The sequence below is a fragment of the Medicago sativa genome, chromosome 4 (genome assembly GCF_051527215.1).
Source record: "Medicago sativa cultivar Bolivia chromosome 4, Bolivia_mono, whole genome shotgun sequence".
Classification (NCBI taxonomy): Eukaryota; Viridiplantae; Streptophyta; class Magnoliopsida; order Fabales; family Fabaceae; genus Medicago; species Medicago sativa.
This window is the reverse complement of record NC_140752.1, coordinates 50177600-50199860: the sequence shown is the minus strand read 5'-3', so window position 1 is coordinate 50199860 and position 22261 is coordinate 50177600. Positions and strand designations below refer to the sequence as shown.

Below are 22261 nucleotides of genomic sequence, written 5' to 3'. Positions count from 1 at the left end.
CTCGTGTTCAGACACATCTAATATGAGGAATGTATGTAATTCATAGGCGATGAGTAATATCATAATTCATATATGGTTGAAAGAGCCATAATTACACCTACAAATGATGATGTTCAAAAATTGAATGTCATAATTATCAATTAGTTTCCAGGAGAATAACATAATTTGTTGTCATTTAACGAGGTTGAATGGGATACTCATAACTTATATCAACATGAATTCCTAAACTCAACTGCTCAAGGAAGTTTCCCACCACATATTTTAAAGGTAAAAAAAGGTGCACTTTTGATGTTGTTGCGAAACATAGACCCTAGATATCGCATGTGTAATGAAACACGATTGTTATGTCGTGGTTTATTTAAGAATATGTTGGATGTGGAAATCCTAACAGGAAGCAATGCTGGCAAAAGAGCATTCTTGCCCAGAATTAAATTAAAAACAAATGTGACTTCATGATTTTCCTTTGTGTTTAGTAGAAAACAGTTTCCTGTTAGACTAAGTTTTGCTATTACCATAAATAAGTCACAAGTGAAGACCATTCCCAATGTCGGAATCTATCTTCCACGACATGTAGCTTTATCAAGAGAAGTTTCTCAAAATTCAACAAAAGTTCTCACGAAAGAAGAGAAAATAGGAGGAGAAGATGCAGACTTTACGAAAAATGTAATTTTTAAAGATATTCTTTTATCGCTTATCGCAATCATAGCAATGTTTATTTTACATAACATGTCATTTATTTATGATGTTTCTTTTAGACAACACACATTTATGTTATGATGTTACTAAAATACATAACTTAAAATACTTAATGTCGTTCGTGGCTCGTTCTCTCCATCACCTTTATGATATTGAAAATAAAAATCTTGTTAATTTTACTGAACACGACATAACTTAAAATTAACCACGACATAACTTAAAACACACACTATAAATTCATTGCCACATAACTTAAAACACATAATGTCCTTCGTGGCTCGTTCTCTCCATCACCTTTATGATATTGAAAATATAAATCTATAGAAAAGCCCATTCTTTTTTCCTAATCCCTCTTTCTAGAAAGAAAAAATATATAAAAGTCACATAAGTGGCCTAAGTGGCCTTCTCTCTTTATTTCCCCCAACTTTGAACTCTTTCACTAAAGAAAAAGAAAAAACAAAGTAGTAAAGAAAAACCATTGAGCAGTCACTTCACATAAATAAAGAGCCATAACAACAATATATAATAACCCACAAACCAAACATTGTTGCATCTTAATACCAAAACCAAACTTTCATATAAAAAAGAGTTACCCTATTTTCTATATCTGGTGTTTCCCTTGCTAGCTTGAAGTTATACACAAAAATATCATCTCCAAACTCTTGAAGAATTTCTTTTTCTTGAGTTACACAACCAGTACATCATGAGGAGCTTTTCAAAGAGCAAATTCTCTCAATGTTTTCGTCCTGTTGTTGATCTAGATGACATACTTGAATCCAAAGTTGTTGCTCACCACTCAAAGAACAAACGTACAGTTTTAAAAGTGATCAAAGCTATGGTGTTGGAAACTATATTGGTAAGTCTCTCCCTCTCTCTTTCTCTTTTTCTGCAGTGTATATATGATTTAAATCCATTTCCTTTTTATAGCACAAAGTTTTTGATCATTAACTTTTATTATGTTATTCTTGCAGAATAGAAGAGCTCGTTATAAAACTTGTTACGGCTTTGATTGTTTTGGTGTGTCAAAGCATAATTATTCGACTTATAAGAAAGTAACCAACGCCACTCAATCGTCTTTGACAAGTTTATCTTCAGATAGTTCAAAGATATCACAATCAAAGAACATGTCCACCAAAGGAAAACATGAGAAAGAAACCAGCCGAGGAAGCGCAATATTAGAGAAGCAAAAGAAGTTTGAGTTTTATGCAATATGTTTGGTTCTCATAAGCTTAGTATTTACGGTGTGTTTTGGGAAACTATTTGGAATTTTTTTTACTTCAATTTGCAGCTTCCTTTTCTCTCTTTGCAACTCAAACTATAGCTGCCAAAAGATGTTGCTATATGGTCCAAAGTACATGGATGTAAAGGGTCGGTATAGAAAGTGAAGTACCATAACGAGCATTATTTTGGACTTCCCGAACAATGCTTTATGGGCCACAGATGACAGTGAAGGAACAAGTTATTTTAGGGTATGTTATAAGGTTGGGAGAAACAGTTTCACATCTATCTTCTTTGCCTTTCCTTCGAATTGGATTTCCTGCAGTTACAACATGCAACAGGACACTGTAACAGATCTAAGCAGTCAAATATTAAATCGGCTGATGAGATGCATGAAAATGAGTGAGAAATGTGAACGTCCAATCTCAAATCAACGGTTTTAATCCGGTAGACACATAAAACCGTGTGGAAATGCTACAGCAACAAACAGAGAGAATTTGTATTATGTAATTTGTATATATTTTTCTGAATTTTCAACTCTCCAATCTTTTGAAGTTCAAAGAAACAGATAAATTCTAGCATTGTTAACTTGTGAAGTTGAACACATATCATCTTGCAATGGAGCATGTCAAGGATTGTTTTTACAATCATTGCTACTTATAATGAAGATAGGTGTTGAAGAACAAATTGAGATTTTGGTGGACAACAAATCTGCTATCAACCTTGTAAGAAATCTCATAGCTCATGGAATGAGCATGCACATAGAGAACAAATATCACTTTCCTTTTTATCAAGTAAAAATGAGCGGACTGATGATCAAGAAGCAGATATACCAACTAAGCCATTGAAGATTGAGAAGTTCAAACAGACGAGAAAGTTACTCAATGTCTTTAAGTATGGATGAATTTGAATTCAGAGGGAGTATTGAACTGTAATTCAAATCCAGAGATTCTGGAGGTCCAGAGGATGTGCTAGTTCAGTAACAGAGTATATAGGTGTTATGATGTTGATGTAGATACTTTAAATTAGCACAAGGTTGTTAGTTAGTTAGTATTGCCGTAGTTACGTGCTATGCAAGTAACTAATCTTATTAACGTTACTCATCACAATGTTGTTCGGGCTATGATTGAAGTCTAGGAATAAAGAACAGAAGTGTAGAGTTGCTGCATACACAAAAAATTTGACACTTTTCCTCTCTATCAGATCACTTGTTCTTTCTCTACTAGAATTCGACCCGTGCGATGCACGATTTTTTTTTAAAAGTGTCATATATAAGTATTAAATTGATTGTATTTTTAGAGTGTCATATATAAGTATCAAATTGACTATCTTTTGGGCTCTTTGATAACATCACTACACAAACATCATGTCTTTAATGGTATCTCTTATATCAGTAAATCATGTCTTTCCAATCCAATATAAAGCTTAACCTTGCATATTTCCCTAATCATGGATGTTACCCAATGTGAGCATCTTTCAAAAGTGCACTGTCTACAAAAAGAATGCAAGAAAATTAATTAAAACAAAGAAAAAAAATTAGCAAAACAAAAAACAAATACATGGTTCAAAAATAAAATAGAATAGAAAAATCTAAAAGAAAAATTAACACAAATTACTACTTCATTGCAATTATTGTTTCTTTCCTGCTCATCCTTTCTGCTCCAAGAGTTAGCATTTAAGGGAATTAGTTTTATTTAGTTATCAATTAGAATGCGATTAAATTTTTCAACAAAAAAATTAACAAAAAAGATACATAATATAGAATCCATTGACTACCTTCATTCCAATTTTGTTGTTGAGTCTCTTAAATAATGGGCATTGTTATTTTGTTGTAAAAGGAAGACTGCCAAAATTGGTGTAAACATCTCAAACTAAACACAAAAAACGCAAAAAGGATATTCCATTTCTCAAAAAAAATATGCATATCGATAAAATGCATGTTAAATTAGAATCCCAGTAAAGCAATGGTATGAGAGGAAGGTTGTAAGGTCACGTCCTTCCATTTGCAAAAATCAAAATATCAAAATATATGATTCTTCTGCTGTATGTGTAATTTACAATGGTTTAGGGTTTTTTTTTAGAGAAACACGATTTAGGGTTTGATATATATAGCAAAGTTTGCATGAAAATTAGGGTAGCCGAGTTTGCATGGAAACTAGGATATTCTGTTTGTAAACATATTAAATAAGTGTACAAGAACTTGCAAAAAAAAAAAAATCTACAGAAACAATAGATATATACAAACGATGACACAACAGAATAGGAATGAAAAGCTCATCAGTGACAAGAAATATTAGGGATTGCTGCATTTTAGAGGGAATTTGTTAGGTTAAATTGGTGCGCTGCATTTTAGATGGAATTTGTTAGGTTAAATTGCTGCTAACCTAATGCAACATTTTATAGGGAAATTATTAGGTTAAGTTGCTGCAGACCTAATAAAATTAATAAATAAGGATCAGGATAATGATATTGTCAAGTTTGCATGGAAATTAGGGTAGCCGAGTTTGCATGGAAATTAGGGTATTCTGTTTGTAAACATATTAAATAAGTGTACAAAATACTGTCAGAGAAAAAAAGGCAACCGGATAGGAATGAAATTGGTGTGATGCATTTTAAACGTATTAAATAAGTGTACAAAATACTGTCAGAGAAAAATAAGGTGATCGTACCTGATCAGAAGGTGACTGCCGGTGCTTTGAATGCAGTGGTTTAGACAGTGGTGGAATACGTTAGAATGCTTCCTGGAGCAGATGGGGGGTGTGTGCCTGCAGGCACTCTGACGCTCAAGTTAGTAGAGATCAGAGAGTGAGGGTTTAGAGAAAGAGATAGATTCTACCTTGGGGACTGCAGTGAGTCCCCTATTTATAGAAGTGGAGGTCTGCAGAGCCGTTGTAGTAGCACACCTAGCTCTAGCGGTTACGAAATTGTGGGAAGTGTAACAGCCGAAGAGTTTATTGCGGGAACGTGCAAAGAGACGTTGTGGCTTGCTTGAACCGGTCTCGCTTGCTCCGTGCACCCCCCTCGTGGGGAAGAGGTGTGTCTCAAGTAACGTTGCCAAACGTGGTGCTTGGGCTTAGGATTGTATTGGGCCTAAGTAAATGGGCCAAAGGTCCTTTTGGCCGGTCCAAAACAGTAGCCCTCCAAGTCGTTGCTCTTGATAAAGTGTGATGACTTAAGTGCGGGTGTTTTGATTGCTCGTGGTTGGTCATAGGAAGGAGGTTCGCTTCTATGCACTCTCTTGTTCGAGAGTGAGATGAGTTATGTTTGGCCTTGGAGTGTGATGACATCTTGTCATTACGTAATTTTTTTTATGTATTTTGATCATAAAATGGAGTTCACAAGGAGACTTATGCAGCAAAAATAGCAGAAAAACTGAAGAAAATGCAAAAAGGAAAACGTGTCACGATTTGGTAAAAACGTGACACGATTTGGTGAAGACCAGAAACATGGGTTCGACATTCAGGAAACGTGTCACGATTGGAAAAACGTGACACGATTTGGAGAAACCCTAATTCAGTTTCTTGCTCTATAAGGTGAAAACATGTCACGATTTACTTAAAACATGACACGATTTGGGCGATATTCTGTGCCTATTTAAGCTGAAGTCTATTCCAAAAACAAGGGTTACGAATTGAAGAGAGCAAAGTGCGATTTTGAGACTACTAGACGACTAAGGAGGACGATTTCTTCATCCTTCCATCACTTTGTGTATGTTTTAATTCCTCTAATGATTATGTTATTTGTAAACACCATTATGAGTAGCTAAATGCATTAGAGGTTAGGTCTGAGATGATTCTTTGTAACCCTAATTGATACATGATACCGTGAAACTCTATTTATTGTGAATGATTATTTAGTCTTTATTCAATTGTTCTTAATGCTTTTTATATCCTGATCAAATATAAACATGATTTTGTGATAACGAATGACTACTGACCATAGCTTTTGACTTAGACCTATTGAATTGTTCTAATAAACATGGTTAGTCTAGGAATAGATAATCGTTTGTTAGTGATATTAGGTTAACGTGCTTAAACCTTCAAAGATTATTAGACCACCTAAGGAATTAGGGGCTGTAGTTTGAGAAGAGGGTCCTAACTCAAGGGATTGACGAGGACTATTTTGTTAACTATCGTGGGACTAGAAAATCATTCATAAGAATAGGTGCAGCATAACAATTAGGGGAACATAGATGATTCGAAAAACCTAAACTCATCTCTCTCCATTCTTTAAAACCAATTTAATTTTATGTCGTTACTTTTATGCAATCAAACCAAAACTACTGCCTAGTGGCAACTAAAAATAACTTTTATACATCTTAAATTCCAACATAATTAAATTATTGAGATTAAAAACAGTCCTCGTGGGATCGATATTTTTACTACTTCGATAGTTTTTGGTACACTTGCCAAACGTCTATCAGAGTGCTCGGCCGAGCAAGATCAGAAGGAAAAGGTTCCCTCGCCAGGAAGTTTGGTCGAATGTCATTCTGCATTTAATGCCCAAGTCTCGAGGAAGAAACTGAGAAGACATGACCTTTGGTTTCTGAGTGACACATGTAAAGACTATTGTAGTACTTGAGTACCTATAGTTTGCATAGTGTTCTTGGTTTGTGTTTCCAAGATGTCATCAGTACCATTGATTCAATCCCGACGTTTAAAAAACTGCTGCGAGTGATCAGAGCCCTTGGATGGATGATTTGGTTTGATCAAGACCGTAGGCATGTTACTTGAGTGGAGAGTTGTATGTGAAGGACTGCACCGGATTGGGACCTCGCAACCTTTGAGAGGTTTTATGAAACGAGTATTTATAGTTTAAACGTTGTTTGGAACATCACTGCGTTTCCATTTCTCAGAAACTTATAAAGTTTTTTCCAAGTGTTCCTTCAAAGGCGAAGCATTTTCGAACCTTCAACTTCCCACTTCAAGTCCAGTTTATCCATCGTAACAGGTAATGCTCATACGATTCCTTTTTTTTTCCTTCGTTTCTGTGCTTTGATTTTCTTGGTTCCTGTTTTAGAAACCATAGAAATGCATGTTTAGCGTAGAAATTACTCTGACTTGGTGGTTTCCGCCGTTTGTTACGATGGTTTCCATCGTGTGTGAGGAGTTCTTAGGATTTGCTATCAGTTTTCTGTATTCATTAGAAAAACATTGCCGGCAGGCTTTAGTTTAATCAATAAGTTTCAGCCCTGTTCGCCTCATAACAGATTCCCTGGTGGGTGGAGTAGATCTGTCATTTTATTTTATCTCCTGACTTTTAGCGGTGGTGTTTGACCCCTTCCTCGCCGTGGTTGACCTGATGGGTGAAGGAAGGTGGATCTGAATGTTGGATCCACTTTTTCCTTTGCTTTTTCAGGTCTTCTATGGCAAACGAGGAAGCTTCCGCGCCTGCCTTTTCTTGGTTGGGGGAGGAGCCATTAGAAACAGAGTCAGCATTTGCTACAAACGGAGTGGGAGAGATCCCCTTTGGCTCCATTGGTGAAGTGGAAGACTGGGAGTTAGTACTTCCGAGCACGTCGAACTGAGTGTGCTCTGAATATGAAAATTATACTTTTCCCATGTATGAAGTGGTTTTCAAAGACATGGGTTTCCGGGTCCCTTTCTCAAATTTCCAACGGGAGATGCTCCGCTGGACCAAACTGTCGCCTTCCCAGATCCACCCAAATTCTTACGCCTTTATGAGGGCATTCGAATTGGCGTGTGATTATCTCAAAATCCCTGCCTCCATGAACGTCTTCTTTTCCTTTTTTACCGTACAACGGGGTGTGGACTGGGTATCCTTCCGTCAGACCCAGAAGTTGTTTGAGATTTTTGCATGAAAAGTGCGGAGTTTCAAAGAGCTCTCCTTCTTGGTAAGACCGAGGAGTGAGGCGGCTTTGGATACCCTTTTGGAGGCAGTGAAGGAAGGTGTTCAGGAACGCTGCCCTCTTTCTCATCTGTGTTGGTCCCAAGACCACTTTGGCTATGAGCCGAGGGATTTCAGTCGAACCCTTGCAAGTCTCAAGGAGGAGGAGATAGATGTGCGCCAACAACTTTGGGTGTTTGTTCAGTCTCTCCCACGGAGGGTCAAAACTGACAAACAGGGGAACCCATTGATGAACGCGGATGGGATACCGGTAATAAATCCCTGCCTCATCACCCACGAGTTGTTGACGTCAGAGGATTTTGAGGGCTGTCTTGGTAGTTTGTAGCTTCTTTTCACTCTTAATCAACTTGTTTTTGTGTCTTGTTCTCCATGTCCAACAAGTTTTTCTTTCTTTTCTATGTTTTGCAGGTAAAATGAAAGACCTAGGATCCCTTGTGAACGCAGTGAACAAGAAGATCTCTGCTAAGAAGCGGCACAAGAACGTCAAATCCTTGGAGCACCTCATAGCTGGTTCTGGTACCGGTTCAACCTCTAGTTCTGTGGTGGACTTAGAAGGTGAGGATCTTCCTGAAGAGCTGGTCCGGGAGTCTGCGAAGAGGAAGAAGGTGGGAACGTCTTCCAAGGAGCCGGTCAAGCCTCCCAGGGCAGTTCCCATTCACTATGAGAAGGGAGACTTCCTTCAGCTTCCGAAAGTATGGTCTGAACCGGATCTGTGCGGCCCTCAGTCGACCCTTTTATTGGACGAGCCCGAGCTGAAGATTATTTAGGACTTAGGTCCAGCTGGCCGGAGTAGAGCGATAACTGATGGGGTTATTGTTACTATGAAGGTTTTGGAGGTCGCTACGGCCCTGAATAATGCTTCGCTGGAAAATGAAATCCGGGTCGACGCATTGGCGCAGGAGAGGGGTGCTCTGACTGCTAAGGTTGCTGCTCTTGAAGAGGAGGCAAGGAGCAAGAGGTCAGTTGCTGAGGAGCGTGATCGCCAATTTGATGTTATGGAGAAGCAATTGGCTGAAGCTCGGACTACCCTTGAGCAAGCGGCCGACTCGTCCTGGAGGCTAACCGAGGAGAATGTGTCTTTGGAGGAAGCTCTCTAGAAGGCGGACCTTCCTGGAGAGGATGAGGCGGAAGATACGACTGCCTTGAGGCGTGCTGGTCTTTTGGACAGGATTGGGGAGCTTGAAGGAAGCTTGTTGGACGCCGTCAAGCTTGGCTTTGATCGTGCATTGGCTCATCTGAAGGTGGTGAATCCTGACGTCGACCTAATTGTCGAGGGAACACACCATCTTAGTGATGTAAGAGATGGAGTGATTGAGCCTCCCCCAGAATTGGAGGAAGATGAAGGGCATATTGATGACACCTAGGCCAATGAGGCTTTGTAATTAATATCTTCTTCAACAACCATGCTTGTAATGACATTGTGCGCCCTTCGTGGTTTTAGCACCTTTGCAATATAATTAGTTTATTCTCAGTTACACTTGTCTGAAAATGTATGATTTATTTTCAAGTATAATGTTTTGAATCTGAATGCTCGTTGTGTGAGGCTTATTTATACTATTTGAAGTATTTGATGAGTGTGAATTGTTCGTCTTACATGTTTTACAAAATGTAACAATTCGTATGCTCTTATTGCTTGCTTTTTGGGAAACGAGGCTAGAAGTGATATAAGTCCGCTGAGATGGGATGACCTACCCCCGACAGTAATTGTTTCGACGGAGTGACTTAATGACTGGAGAGATTTGCATGCCCGCCAGCGACCTTGTTAGTTTGACTCGTAGTTTTGAATCAAGTTTTGCCTTTCTCTTCCCAGGCATTAGTTGCTCTGTTTGGAACATTTTACCCTTTGAGTTGTTTTGCAAGGTAGAGTTCGGGCACGAGGGTTCTGACTGTTACGCAGAGTATTTGTCAGAAGCATTTCACATCCAAGAGATCGTTTATTTGAATGTGTGTCCAAAGTTGTGTTTTGGGACGTAGAACAGCGGATGAACGAAGAAATCAATCTAAGTTCAACGCACTTAGGCGTGAATCCCCATCGCGAGCTGGGATTCTACCTAACATGCCGAGCAGTGATGTCGTAGCGGTAAGCGTACATACTGAGGAGTAAGAGAACCTGTTGTGCAGATCCTTCTTATCCTTTAATTTTTTGGATTCGGAGTGGCACGACTTTCCTCTTCCATTTAATTGCTCGTTTGGAGAGTGAGAAGTTCATTGTGTTGAACTGAGTATGTACCTTAGAGTAGTTTGGCGTTGTTTGCCATCTAAGTGAATACTTTTTGAGTTTTTCGGCGTTCCAGGTTCTTGAAATTGTGCCTCTGTGGAGATCTTCGAGTCCGTAAGCCCCTGTTCCAGTTTTCATTCAGACTCTTAAAGGTCCCTCCCAGTTGGCGGCGAGCTTCCCTTCTTGAGAGTCCTTATGGTTTCGCCGGAGGACGAGGTCGTCTTCTTCGAATTCTCTCTTTACCACCTTTTTGTTGTGGCAGCGGCTATTTTTTTTTCCACCTTTACCACCTTTTTTCATCACGTAGATTTTCCGTGTTGGATGGGAAGTCAGTGTTAGCGTCAGTTCGCCATGTGAGTTCAGTTAGCTCAATGGGTATAACTGCCTCTGTCCCATACGTGAGTCGAAAGGTCGACTCACCAGTAGTGGAGTAGGGAGTAGTTCTGTAGACTGTATGCAACTCTTCAGCCCACTTAGTTTTGGCCATGTCCAGTATCCTTTGTATTCCTCGTAGTATGACCCTGTTTGCTGCTTCGGCGAGGCCGTTAGCTTGAGGGTGCTCGACTGAGGTAAAACTTTGTTTGATCCCAATCTTCCTTAAGTAGTCCCAGAACCTTTCGTCTGTAAACTGAGTCCCATTGTCGAATATCATAAGGGTCGGTACTCCGAATCTTGCTAGGATGTTTCTTTTGAAGAAACGAAGTACTTTTTTGGCTGTGATCTTTGCTGATGGTTCAGGCTCGATCCACTTTGCCGAGTAGACGATGGCCACGACGAGATATTTGAGTTGTCCAATGGCTTTAGAGAATGGTACCAGAAGGTCAATGTCCAACCATGAGAAGGGCCGAGGGGAAACCAGTGACGTTAACTCAGAGGGGGTGCGAGGTGCATGTCCCCGTGTCGCTGGCATTTGTCACACATGTTTACGTAATCTTGAGCGTCTTTCAGCATGAAAGGCCAATAATATCCTGCTCGTAAAATCTTTTTTGCAAGATCTTTAGTACCAAGGTGTTGTCCGCAGATGCCATCGTAGACGTCAGCGAGGACCTCTTGGGTCTCATTAGGTCCCAAACACTTGATAAGTGGTGTGATGAAACCCCTTTTGTACAAGGTTCCCTCCACTAAAGTGAATGAGCAGGCCCTTCGTTTCAGCCTTGTCCTCTCATGTGGATCGGACGGAAGTTCCCCGTTCTTTATGTAACGAGAAATGGGTCCCCTACAATCCTCCATCCCAATAATCGTGTTGACTTCGAGGAGTTGAGCGTCCCACCTCTGGACGCTTGGTTCATCGAGAACTTCTTGTATGACCGTTTTATTTCTGCTGGCAGTCCGTGTGCTGGCGAGTTTTGAAAGAATATCTGCCCTGGTGTTCTGTTCGCGGTGAACATGAGTCACCTCGACAGTTTCGAATTCGTTCATTTTCTCTAGTACCAGCTGGACGTACTGTAACACCCTACTTCTAATAAGCGGTAAAACGCGCGAATATACAAATATATTCTAGAAATAGATGTTACATCATCAAACAAAAGCAAGACATACATGTATAAATTGTCAAGTCTCAAAAACATTGCAGCGGAACATATATAATCATGTGAATAACATCTCCAAATCTCATGACAATAAATACATCTCTCAGATACAATCAATGTCTCAACTCCAACTAGATAATCAAAACAAAATCCAACATGCAAGTACTACCCTAGATCAGAGCCCTAATCTAGAAACTTGCACATAAAAAGGAGGAACTCCGCTCCTCGGCAACATCAAGCACACAATCTAAGAACCCTGCACTCCATCTACCCGTCCATACGGAAAGGCAGATGGTAAACCACTGAGGGTTAGAATTACATCTTCATAATCCATATAAGATTAAATCAAGAACATTGGAAATAAAAGATATATTCAAGGACAATTCATACATATATTCACAAGTATTCGCAATACTCATATCATTCAATATCATCATTCCAAGTTCATATCAACAAGGTCGTCACCTTTCAATCCACCAACAATGTATGCAATGGCACTAGACTCATCTAAATGCATGCGGTACCATATCACCTCAAGGTCGTCACCTTCGATGCAACAAAAACATCGTAATCACCTCAATTGGATATAAAATCCACCACCATCAGTCATGAATGCATGAACATATGACTCAACTACAATGCATATGTTCACACAAACTAATCACCTCAACAACACCAATACTTGTATATATGCAATCAACAACAATTCACCACCACTTAACATATATATAATCACCAACGACATCCACAATTCAAGCAACATATAGTTGTCACATATATACACCACCAATCATCTCCACATAAATCAACATATAGTTGTCACATTTCCACATAATTCCTTACAATCCAAATGAAGGAACAAATATCACATATGATCACAAACATCATATTCATCACTCAACAACCGTTCATACATCATTTCGTAATCACATTAATCTATTCATAAAGGGTTCATAATCAATTGGCTCTCAAAAGTTATTTTCTACCAAGTTCGTCTCCAAAAATCACAACATTGAAAATAATTGAGCATTTAAGTCAAAGCCAAGTAAACAAACTTAATTGCCTATGCCATGTATTCTCATAAGTCACATATACGTGCAGTAGAGGTTACATAAGCATTTCATTGGCCAAATATGACGGATTCATGAAAATCACAAAGTCCATCTCTCTTTATCACTTTTCCAAATGAATACCATTTTGAAAGCATGACAAGTTAAATCTATCACATCATAGTTTAAAAACCTTAATTGAACTCATAAAACATAAATTTAAACTTAAGAAACAATTCATGAGGTTTTGGTCGACTTAGAAATAGTTATGCGGATTTTCGTAAAAATTCACTAAGACCTCTTAAGAGTATTTTCCTCATAACTCAAAAACCAAAAATCATTTTCATGTCAAACCAACGGCATTGGAAAGCCAACGCAAATATCTACGACTTACATGTTTACACCAAATGCCAGATTAAAACAGAAACGAGGGAAAAAGACACAAGAATGCGAAACAGAAAAAGCTGTCTCTGAGAATTTTCGTAATTAGCGAGATTTTCGCTATCAGCGAAAAAACTCCAGACAACTTCGCTATTAGAGTTCCTGGCGAGTTTCTTCTGCAATTTACGGGTTTCACACCATTTTCACCCCAAAATCCCCATTTCAAATCCCCAATTCACCAAAACAAATTCCAGAAAGTGTTTATAGGTTCTAATAGGTTTAATACTCTTAAGCAAACATGAATCAAGCATTAGAACCAACAATTCAACTCATTTCACCAAAATCATGAAATTTTCTCAAAACACCAACACAATCACAAATCTCCTCATAAATTCACAAGCAACAAGTCCAGTTACACCAATTCGATCCCAATAGCTCAATAATCATCAACAACAATTAATGAACACAAATTCATGCACAATTCAACATCATAACTCCATTTCTCATCAAATTTGCTCAAGAACACAATATACCCATATTCATTCATTTTATCATGTTAATTCACATACTAACATACGATTATCATACAAATCATGTTCTCAAACATAGCAACAACAAACATGCACGAATTTACAACATATAGGTTCAATTCATCAATTTCACAAAATGGGTAAAAAGGAAAAATTATGAATTTATGAGCGAAGCCTAACCCTCTTACCTCTAGCACCAAGAATCTCAAACCCAAGCTTCAATTTAGCTCCTAGATGATGAATTCCTCTTCTAGCTCTAGCCTCCAACCCCTTTCTCTTGTTCTTTCTCTTCAAACCCTTTTCTCCTCCTTATCTCTATCTCTATCAATTGCAAATGTTGGTGAAAACCTATTTTCTCTACTAACATGAGTATATATAAGTCCTATGTAATTGGGCTTAACCCACAACACCTTAATGGGCCTAACCCATTTCTATTCCAACCCCAAAATGTTACTACTCACTTAACGGTAAAAAGTAAGACTAACAGTCACCTACCGGTAAATAAAATAAATTACTACAACTCCCTAGCACTTAGTAAAGTTACAACTCTTACTAAGCACCAAACTAATCCTCAACCAAATTACAAAATTACCCCTACTCTCAAAAATGACCAAAATGCCCCTAAGTTCAAAATGACTAAAATACCCTTCTAACACCGAATTCTACAATTCCCAACCAAAATACACACAGAGGCAAATAATCACATAAGAGCACACATAACACACACAAAATAAATAATAAAATAAATCTAGCGAAAATCAGGCTGTTACAACTCTCCCCCACTAAAAAGAATTTTCGCCCTCGAAAATTACCTGAAGGAAACAACTCTGGATATGCAACCTTCATCCTACTCTTCGATTCCCAAATGGCACTCTCTCCAGTTGGTCCTACCCAAATCACTTTAACCAAAACGATCTCCTTGCCATGCAGATGCTTCACTTCGCGATCCTCAATCCTTACTGGCCAAGTCTCAACGGTCAGATTATCTCTTACTTCCAAATCATCCACTTGTATCACATGAGATGCATCATACACATACTTCCGCAACTGAGACACATGAAACACATCATGAAGATTCGACAAAGATGGTGGTAACGCAATCCGATACGCTACAACCCCAACGTTCTCAATGATCTCAAACGGTCCAACAAAATGAGGAGTTAACTTCCGACACTTCAAAGCACGACCAACACCAGTTACAGGATTTACTCTCAAAAACACATGATCACCAACCTGAAACTCAATGTCCTTCCTCCTCTTGTCATGATAACTTTTTTGCCTACTTTGAGACGATTTCATCTCCTCTTGGATCATCTTAACCTTTTCGGTCGTCTCTTGCACAACTTCTGGTCCTAACAAAGCACTTTCACCTGACTCATACAAACACAACGACGTCCTACACCTCCGTGTTATACCCTAATTTTCGACCTAAAAATACTTATTCAACTCTTCCTTTCTTTGCATTTCAAGCCATTTGAACTATCTCTGATCAATTACATCTTTCTCTGCATTTTATTTCAATGTTATTTGCAAAATTCATGAAAAAGGGCATTTTAGTCATTTCCCATGTTAAAATTTCTTTCAATCTTTGAAAATTTGTTTGAGTCCTTTCAAAAAGTCTGGATAAGTTTCTATTGCAATTCCATGTCAAAATCCATTTTAAAAATTGCGTTTGAAGTCATTTTGAGTCAGTTTTGCCCCTAGGGGCATTTTAGTCTTTTCATGTGTTAAAACCCTGTTTAAATTCTAAAAATTGTCTCTGAGTCTTTTAATTCGCTTGTATAAACTCTTGCTTTAATCTCTTGTTAAAAAAAAATCATTTTAAAATGGCATTTGAGTCGTTTCGAGTCATTTTAGTCCCTAGGGGCGTTTTGGTCATTTCACATAATATTTCTGATTCGTTTTAATCTGCTTTGTTGTTTTTAATCGTCTCGTTTTACGTTAATTTTCAATTTACTTTTTCAATTCAATTTTAGTTTTAATTTTCATTTTAGTCCTCGCACTTCTGTTATTTACGTTTTAATCCCTTTTAAGTTTGTTAGAGTCCGAATGCCATGTGTCCAAATGCTATTGGTCCTTAAGAGTTTGTTACAAGTCTAGTGCCACATGTCTCATTCCAATTGGCCCAAAGCTTACCACATCACCTATATAAGTCAAACCCATAGTCAAAATTTCACAATTAATCATTTTCACAAAAACTCCACAAAAATCATCAAAATTCATATTTATTTTCTCTCATTTTTCCCTCCCTTCTAACTAACTTTCCACCACCACTTCCTCCACCACAACAAACTCTAACCACCTCCATCATCACCCTAACAAACTCTAACCACCTCCATCTTCATCTTCAACCTCACTTCAACCACCATAACCACCACACAAAGAACTCCAATCATTGCAAAACCCCTCAAATCTTCCACCAATCTTCACCAAACCAACCATTACGATCTCACACTCCGAATCATCGCATTCATCACCAACCTCCACCAAGCCAGAATCACCGAACAAGCTGGTGCTTGCGCCGTCACCGTCTCCGATCAACAACGCAATCGTAAATCAACATTAAAACTGTCAATATCCTTCAAATTCACAACAATATTCAACGTTTCATATCTTCAACACTCAAGGTCACTGATCCGAAGCCAAATGATTCTGAAGCGGATTCGTTTCGTTTCTTTTCAACAATCAAATCGCAGCAAGGAAAGAAAAAGAAAATGGCGCTGATTGGAACAGCAATAACACCAATGATAATAACAAGGGATTGCAGAAAGCCTTCGAATCTGATGAGAGTCTGACGAGTTTGATGGAGAATAACGGTGACAGAAGCTTGAACATGGGAACAACAACGACATGGCAGCGTTTTGAACCAGATTCGGACGGCGACGAAACAAAGAAGAAGGAACTCGAGGCTGAACGCGTGCTCAATAGGTAATTGCTTGTTTTTCGTTTCTTGTTGTCTTTAGTTTCAGACTCCCTTTCCTGCGTTAATTTTCTTTGAGATCCGAGAGGCTGTTATCGAATTCAGTATGAAGATGGATGAATGAAACAACGAAAACCTTTTGAAATGGAGATGTGTGACACTCCGATGCGGCGGCACCACCCTTGTGGCTCACCTGCCACCGCGTCGGAGGAAGGCTGGGGGCGGTGGTATTTGCTGAAAGGGAAAGAAGCATGTTGCTGTGTTAGGATGAAGAAGAGGTATTGTTCAAAAGGGATGAAGAAGGAGTACGTGTTTGTTCTTTAACTAACCCCAACCCATGGATCTGACCGATCCATTGTTTTTTACCCTGATCCAACCCGTTTTCACCAATCATACCCGCTCCAGGCCCATATGTTCTTCTTTTTCTGTTGTTTCTTTGCAGTTTTGCTGAATACACCCCATCTGCATGCTTACCATACCCCCTGTTTGACTCAAAATTCATAATAAAATCCCAAAAAATTCGTGCACTTATCTTCTTGTTTTCTTGATGAATGTTGATGTATTTTTTGCATATTAATCTTGATAAAATTGTGTGAGAAATACTTTGTGTTTTGGTGATTCAATGTGGTTTAATTCTTGTGCAAATTTTGTTAAGACTTCTAAGTTTTCTTGTGAACTTTTTCTTAGCTAATTTTGGGTACTTGAGGCTCAACTTTTGGAATGAATGTGCTTGTTAAGTTCCTTTCAAAAGATATGGGTCGTTTCTTGCACTCGGTTTTCGTTTCTTCCCTCTCTTGTTTTAGTGTTCTAATGGATTTTAGGTATATATGAAACTTTATGTGTTTAATGCTTCTTGATCTTTTGTGTATTAATTTTCTTGCCTTCAAAAATACTCCAAATATGTGCTTGATGCAATTTTTCTTCTTCTATATTTCTATGTGAATTTGCCTCTTGTATGTTCTATGTTCCTATGCTTTTTACCATTTCAAGTGCTTATAAAAACTCTCCAAAAAACTCTATGTGATTATAAAAACTCTCCAAAAAACTCTCCAAAAAACTCTATGTTCCTATGCTTTTTTCTACCATTTCTTTTATGCCATATTCCCATCATTTCATGCATTTTTTTTTTACTAACCCCTTTATTTCCATCTTGTGTTTTAGCTTTATTTTCCTTACCATTTAAATTTTCATGCAAAGAATTAGAATGTAATACTTAGGACTTTTTGTACTTTACTTTCATGCCATTTCAAATTTCTTGCAAGACCATAGAATGTATCTAGGCCAATGATGTAATAAGGACAATGGACTCTAATGATGTACACCGACACAAGCACCGACACATACACACACTTCACTTTAGGTATATAGCTAGAATGTGCATGTTTAGATGTATGTTTAGGATTGTATATTTAGATGAATGTTTAGGCCCTATACTTAGAAAAATCATTTTCCAAAAAAATATGAACAAGCTTCACTCAAACCATTTTCAAAATAAACCTTGGGATCAAAATCCCATTGTATTTTCCTTTTTCATTTTCTTAATCAAATTTCAATGAATTGTAATCATACTTGACTTTTTTCCAAAATAACTAATTCCACCTCACCATTTCTAAACCTCATGCCCTTGAGGCCTCTCTCTTATTCTTCAAAATCCAATTTTCAAACTTAAAATCAACCAACAAAAACAAAAACATTTTTGGAAGAGAACTACGACGGATTTGATCCCTTAAACGGGTACGTAGGCAAGGAACAAAATTCCTTCAATTCAAATAAAATAAAAATTCAAACATTCTTCTCCCTCCAATTCTTCACTTAGCAAACTTTAGGTGTAAATATCATTTCAAAATAGCACTTAAAAGTAAAGCGCGCGCGTAGGAATTAAAGACGGTTCCTATAGGATACTATAGTCGTTATGGGTGCCTAACACCTTCCCGTAGCGAAAACAACTCCCGGACCTCGATTCTCAAGGGTTTTGCTTACTTTTTCCCTTCCCAAGAAAAAATGAGATATCAACGGTTAAAAAGGTTCAAATGTAATCAATGTTTGACACCCGAAAACCAAGATAAAACACTCCGACCATACAAAGCCTCAAACGGTGCCATTCCAATACTAGAATGAAAACTGTTGTTATAAGTAAACTCAATCAACGGTAAACATTCGACCCAACTGACACCTTGCTCCAACACACAAGCTCTCAACAAATCTTCCAAACTCTGAATAGTTCTCCACGTCTGACCATCGGGCTGGGGATGATAAGCAGAACTCAACATCAACTTAGTTCCCAAAGCAACCTGCAAACTCTCCCAAAACTTAGAAGTAAACCTCGGATCCCGATCCGACACAATACTAGAAGGAATACCATGCAATCTAACAATCTGCTCAATGTAGATCTCAGCCAACTTCGCCACAGACATACCAGTCTTGATAGGAACAAAATGTGCCGACTTCGTCAACCGATCAACAATTACCCAAATCGAATCAAAACCCTTTACAATCTTTGGCAACACTCCGATAAAATCCATAGAGATACTATCCCACTTCCACTCTGGCACAAACAACGGTTGCATCAAACCGGACGATTTCTGATGTTCAATCTTAGACTTCTAACAAACCAAACAAGCATACACAAACTCTGCGATCTCTTTCTTCATTCCAGGCCACCTAAACAACCTCCTCAAATCCTGATACATCTTAGTCGCTCCTGGATGAATACTCAAACTACTTCTGTGACCTTCTTCCAAAATCCTTCTCTTAAGCTCATGAACATCTGGTACACAAACACGATCACGAAACATCAAAACACCGTTCTCACCCAACCTGAAGTCTCCACCCTTACCTTGATTAACCAACACCACTCGATCTACAAGTTCCAAATCTTCCTTCTGACCATTCTTAATCTCTTCCAAAATATTACTTGTCAACTTCAACATTCCCAACCTCACACCATCCGGCATCAATTCGCTAACCAAACTCAAATCTCGGAACTGATCAATCAACTCCAACTCTTTAACCATCAAAGCAGACATATGCAACAACTTCCTACTCAAGGCATCAGCAACAACATTCGCCTTCCCAGGGTGATAACTCAACTGAAAATCAAAATCCTTAAGATATTACAACCATCTTCTTTGCCTCATATTCAACTCCTTCTGGTCAAACAGATACTTCAAACTCTTGTGATCACTGAACACTTCAAACTTAGAACCATACAAATAATGCCTCCAAATTTTCAACACATACACAACGACCGCCAATTCCAGATCATGAGTCGGATAATTCTTCTCATGCATTTTCTACTGCCTCGATGCATAAGCCACAACCTGACGATTCTGCATAAGCACGCCACCAAGACCCATCTTAGAAGCATCACAATACACAACAAACGATTCCTTCAGATTCGGAAAAATCAACACTGGAGCTGAAGTCAACCTCTTCTTCAACTCTTGGAAACCATTCTCACACTTAGCATCCCAAACATAAGCTTGTCCTTTCCGAGTCAACTGCGTCAATGACAACGCCAACTTAGAGAATCCCTCAATGAACCTCCGATAATATCCTGCCAAACCAAGAAAGCTTCTAACCTCAAAAACAGACTTAGGTGATTGCCACTGCAACACAGAATCAACCTTCGATGGATCCACAACAATACCACCTTTAGAAATCATATGACCAAGGAAACTCACTTCTCGCAACCAAATCTCACACTTCGACAACTTAGCAAACAACTTCTTCTCCTTCAAGACTCCCAACACAATCCTCAAGTGCTCGGCATGCTCTTCTTCCGACTTCGAATACACCAAAATATCATTTATAAACACCACCACAAAATAGTCCAGAAAAGGATGAAATATTCTATTCATATATTCCATGAAAACACCTGGCGCATTAGATACTCCAAATGGCATCACAGAATACTCATAGTGTCCATACCTCGTTTGGAACGCAGTTTTGGATATATCTTCTGCCTTGACTCTAATCTGATGATATCCTAATCTCAAATCAATCTTGCTGAACAGTTCTGCACCAACTAACTGATCCATCAAATCATCAATCCTCGGAAGCGGATACCGATTCTTAATCGTCACCTTATTCAACTGCCGATAATCCACACACAACCTCATGCTTCCGTCTTTCTTCTTAACTAACAACATTGGAGCTCCCCACGGAGAAACATTCGGTCTGATAAACTACTTCTCGAGCAACTCTTCAAACTGACTCTTCAACTCACCCAACTCTGATGCAGACATTCGATACGGCGCAATCGAAATAGGATTCGTTCCTGGTACCAAATCAATTGCAAACTCAACTTCTCTCTCCGGCGGTAATTCGGTAATGTCGTCCGGAAAAACTTCTGGAAACTCTTGCACTACCGGCAAATCACCAACTCCTTTCTCTCCACTTTCCTTCAAAGAAGGAAACATCATGAACACACTAGCTTCACCATCCAAAGACTTCTTCACTTGCTCCACGGTCAAGAACTTCCCACCTTCCTCAGCTACCGGCTTAGAAAACGTTACACTCTTGGTCAAACAATTGATCTTAACACCAAAAGTCAACATCCAATCCATACCAAAAATAACGTCCATATGCTTCAACGGAAGACACACAAGATCCAACTCAAAATCAACGTTACCAACACTAACAGGACACTTAGCACACACTAAGGAAGTAGTCACCGAACCACTATCTGGGGTGTCGATAACCATCCCTCGAGACAACGGAGTCACAACCAAACCCAAACGCTCAACACAACTAACCACGATAAAAGAATGAGTAGCACCATTATCAATAATTGCAATCAAAGGAGTACTATTGATAAAACACATACCTCGGATGAGACTATCCGGATGCTCAACCTTTTCCACATTCAATGCAAACACCTTCCCCGCCGCCTTCTTCGACTTGGTACACTTAGTACTGATATGCCCCTTCTCACCACAATTGTAGCAAGTAATCTCCTTCTTGCACTCAAAAGTCTTGTGACCTGCTTCCCCGCACTTGTAGCAACTCTCTCCTTTCTTGCAATCTTTAGAGTAATGACCCAAAGTTCCACACTTGTAGCACCTCACCTCTGCAACATTAGACTTAGAGCCTCCACCAGATTCTTTCTTCTTTCCTTTATCCTTGATATACGGCTTCCCAAATCCATGACCCTTTCCCTTCTTCTCATTCTGAGCCTTGTAGTGATTAGCTTTAGCCCTTCCGGCGTCATCAAACATACGACACTTATGCACCAAAGTGTCAAAGTCACGGATCTCCAGAACACACATGTACTGATAGATGTCGGGCCTCAAACTGCTCTCAAACTTCACACACTTGGAAACCATAGCATCCTCCGCATTGATGTACGGACAAAACCTCGAAAGCTCTTCAAACTTTGCAGCATACTCAGCCACCGAACGGCTCTCTTGCTTCAAGTTCAAGAATTCCACTTCCTTCTTAGTCCTCAAATCCTCAGGAAAGTACTTCCTCAAAAACTCAGTCTTGAACCTAGCCCAAGTCACAGTTCCACCAGCCTCAAGCCTTCCCTTAGCATTGGTCCACCAATACTCAGCCTCCTCAACAAGCATATGAGTAGCCATCCTGACCTTCTGATCCTCACTAGTCACCATAGCATGAAAGATCCTCTCCATGGCCTGCATCCATGTCTGAGCTCCATCCGGGTCATACCTACCCTTGAACGTCGGCGGTCTGTCTCTCAAGAAACGATCAAGCCTCCGCTCTTCAGCCTCACCAGGATCACGATGACCAACCGCCGCCTGCTCGTTAGCCTGAGCCAACACCTGGGCCATCGAAGCCAAAGCCTGCGCAATCGCTGCATCGTCTCTACCACCAGCCATCTCAAGACTACA

The 22261-nt window shown here is 39.1% G+C and overlaps 1 protein-coding gene and 1 pseudogene across 1 annotated transcript; one reads left to right on the top strand and one right to left on the bottom strand.

Annotated features, from left to right (window-relative positions):
• The first annotated feature begins 1132 nt into the window (after positions 1–1132).
• On the top strand, positions 1133–3352 carry LOC146929608 (uncharacterized). Its single transcript, XM_085701434.1, has 2 exons — positions 1133–1552; positions 1668–3352. Exons 1-2 carry the CDS (start codon positions 1400–1402, stop codon positions 2079–2081), a joined length of 567 nt encoding a protein of 188 aa, XP_085557560.1. The 5' UTR covers positions 1133–1399; the 3' UTR covers positions 2082–3352.
• Positions 3353–15847: 12495 nt separating this feature from the next.
• Positions 15848–22021, bottom strand: LOC146929607 (uncharacterized; annotated as a pseudogene).
• Between the last annotated feature and the right edge of the window lie 240 nt (positions 22022–22261).

Bases quoted from the DNA above. Each gene is read 5' to 3' on its own strand.
- LOC146929608 (XM_085701434.1), top strand. From the start codon at position 1,400: ATGAGGAGCTTTTCAAAGAGCAAATTCTCTCAATGTTTTCGTCCTGTT. The intron at 1,553-1,667 runs GTAAGTCTCTCC...TTATTCTTGCAG, and splicing joins TGGTGTTGGAAACTATATTG to AATAGAAGAGCTCGTTATAA.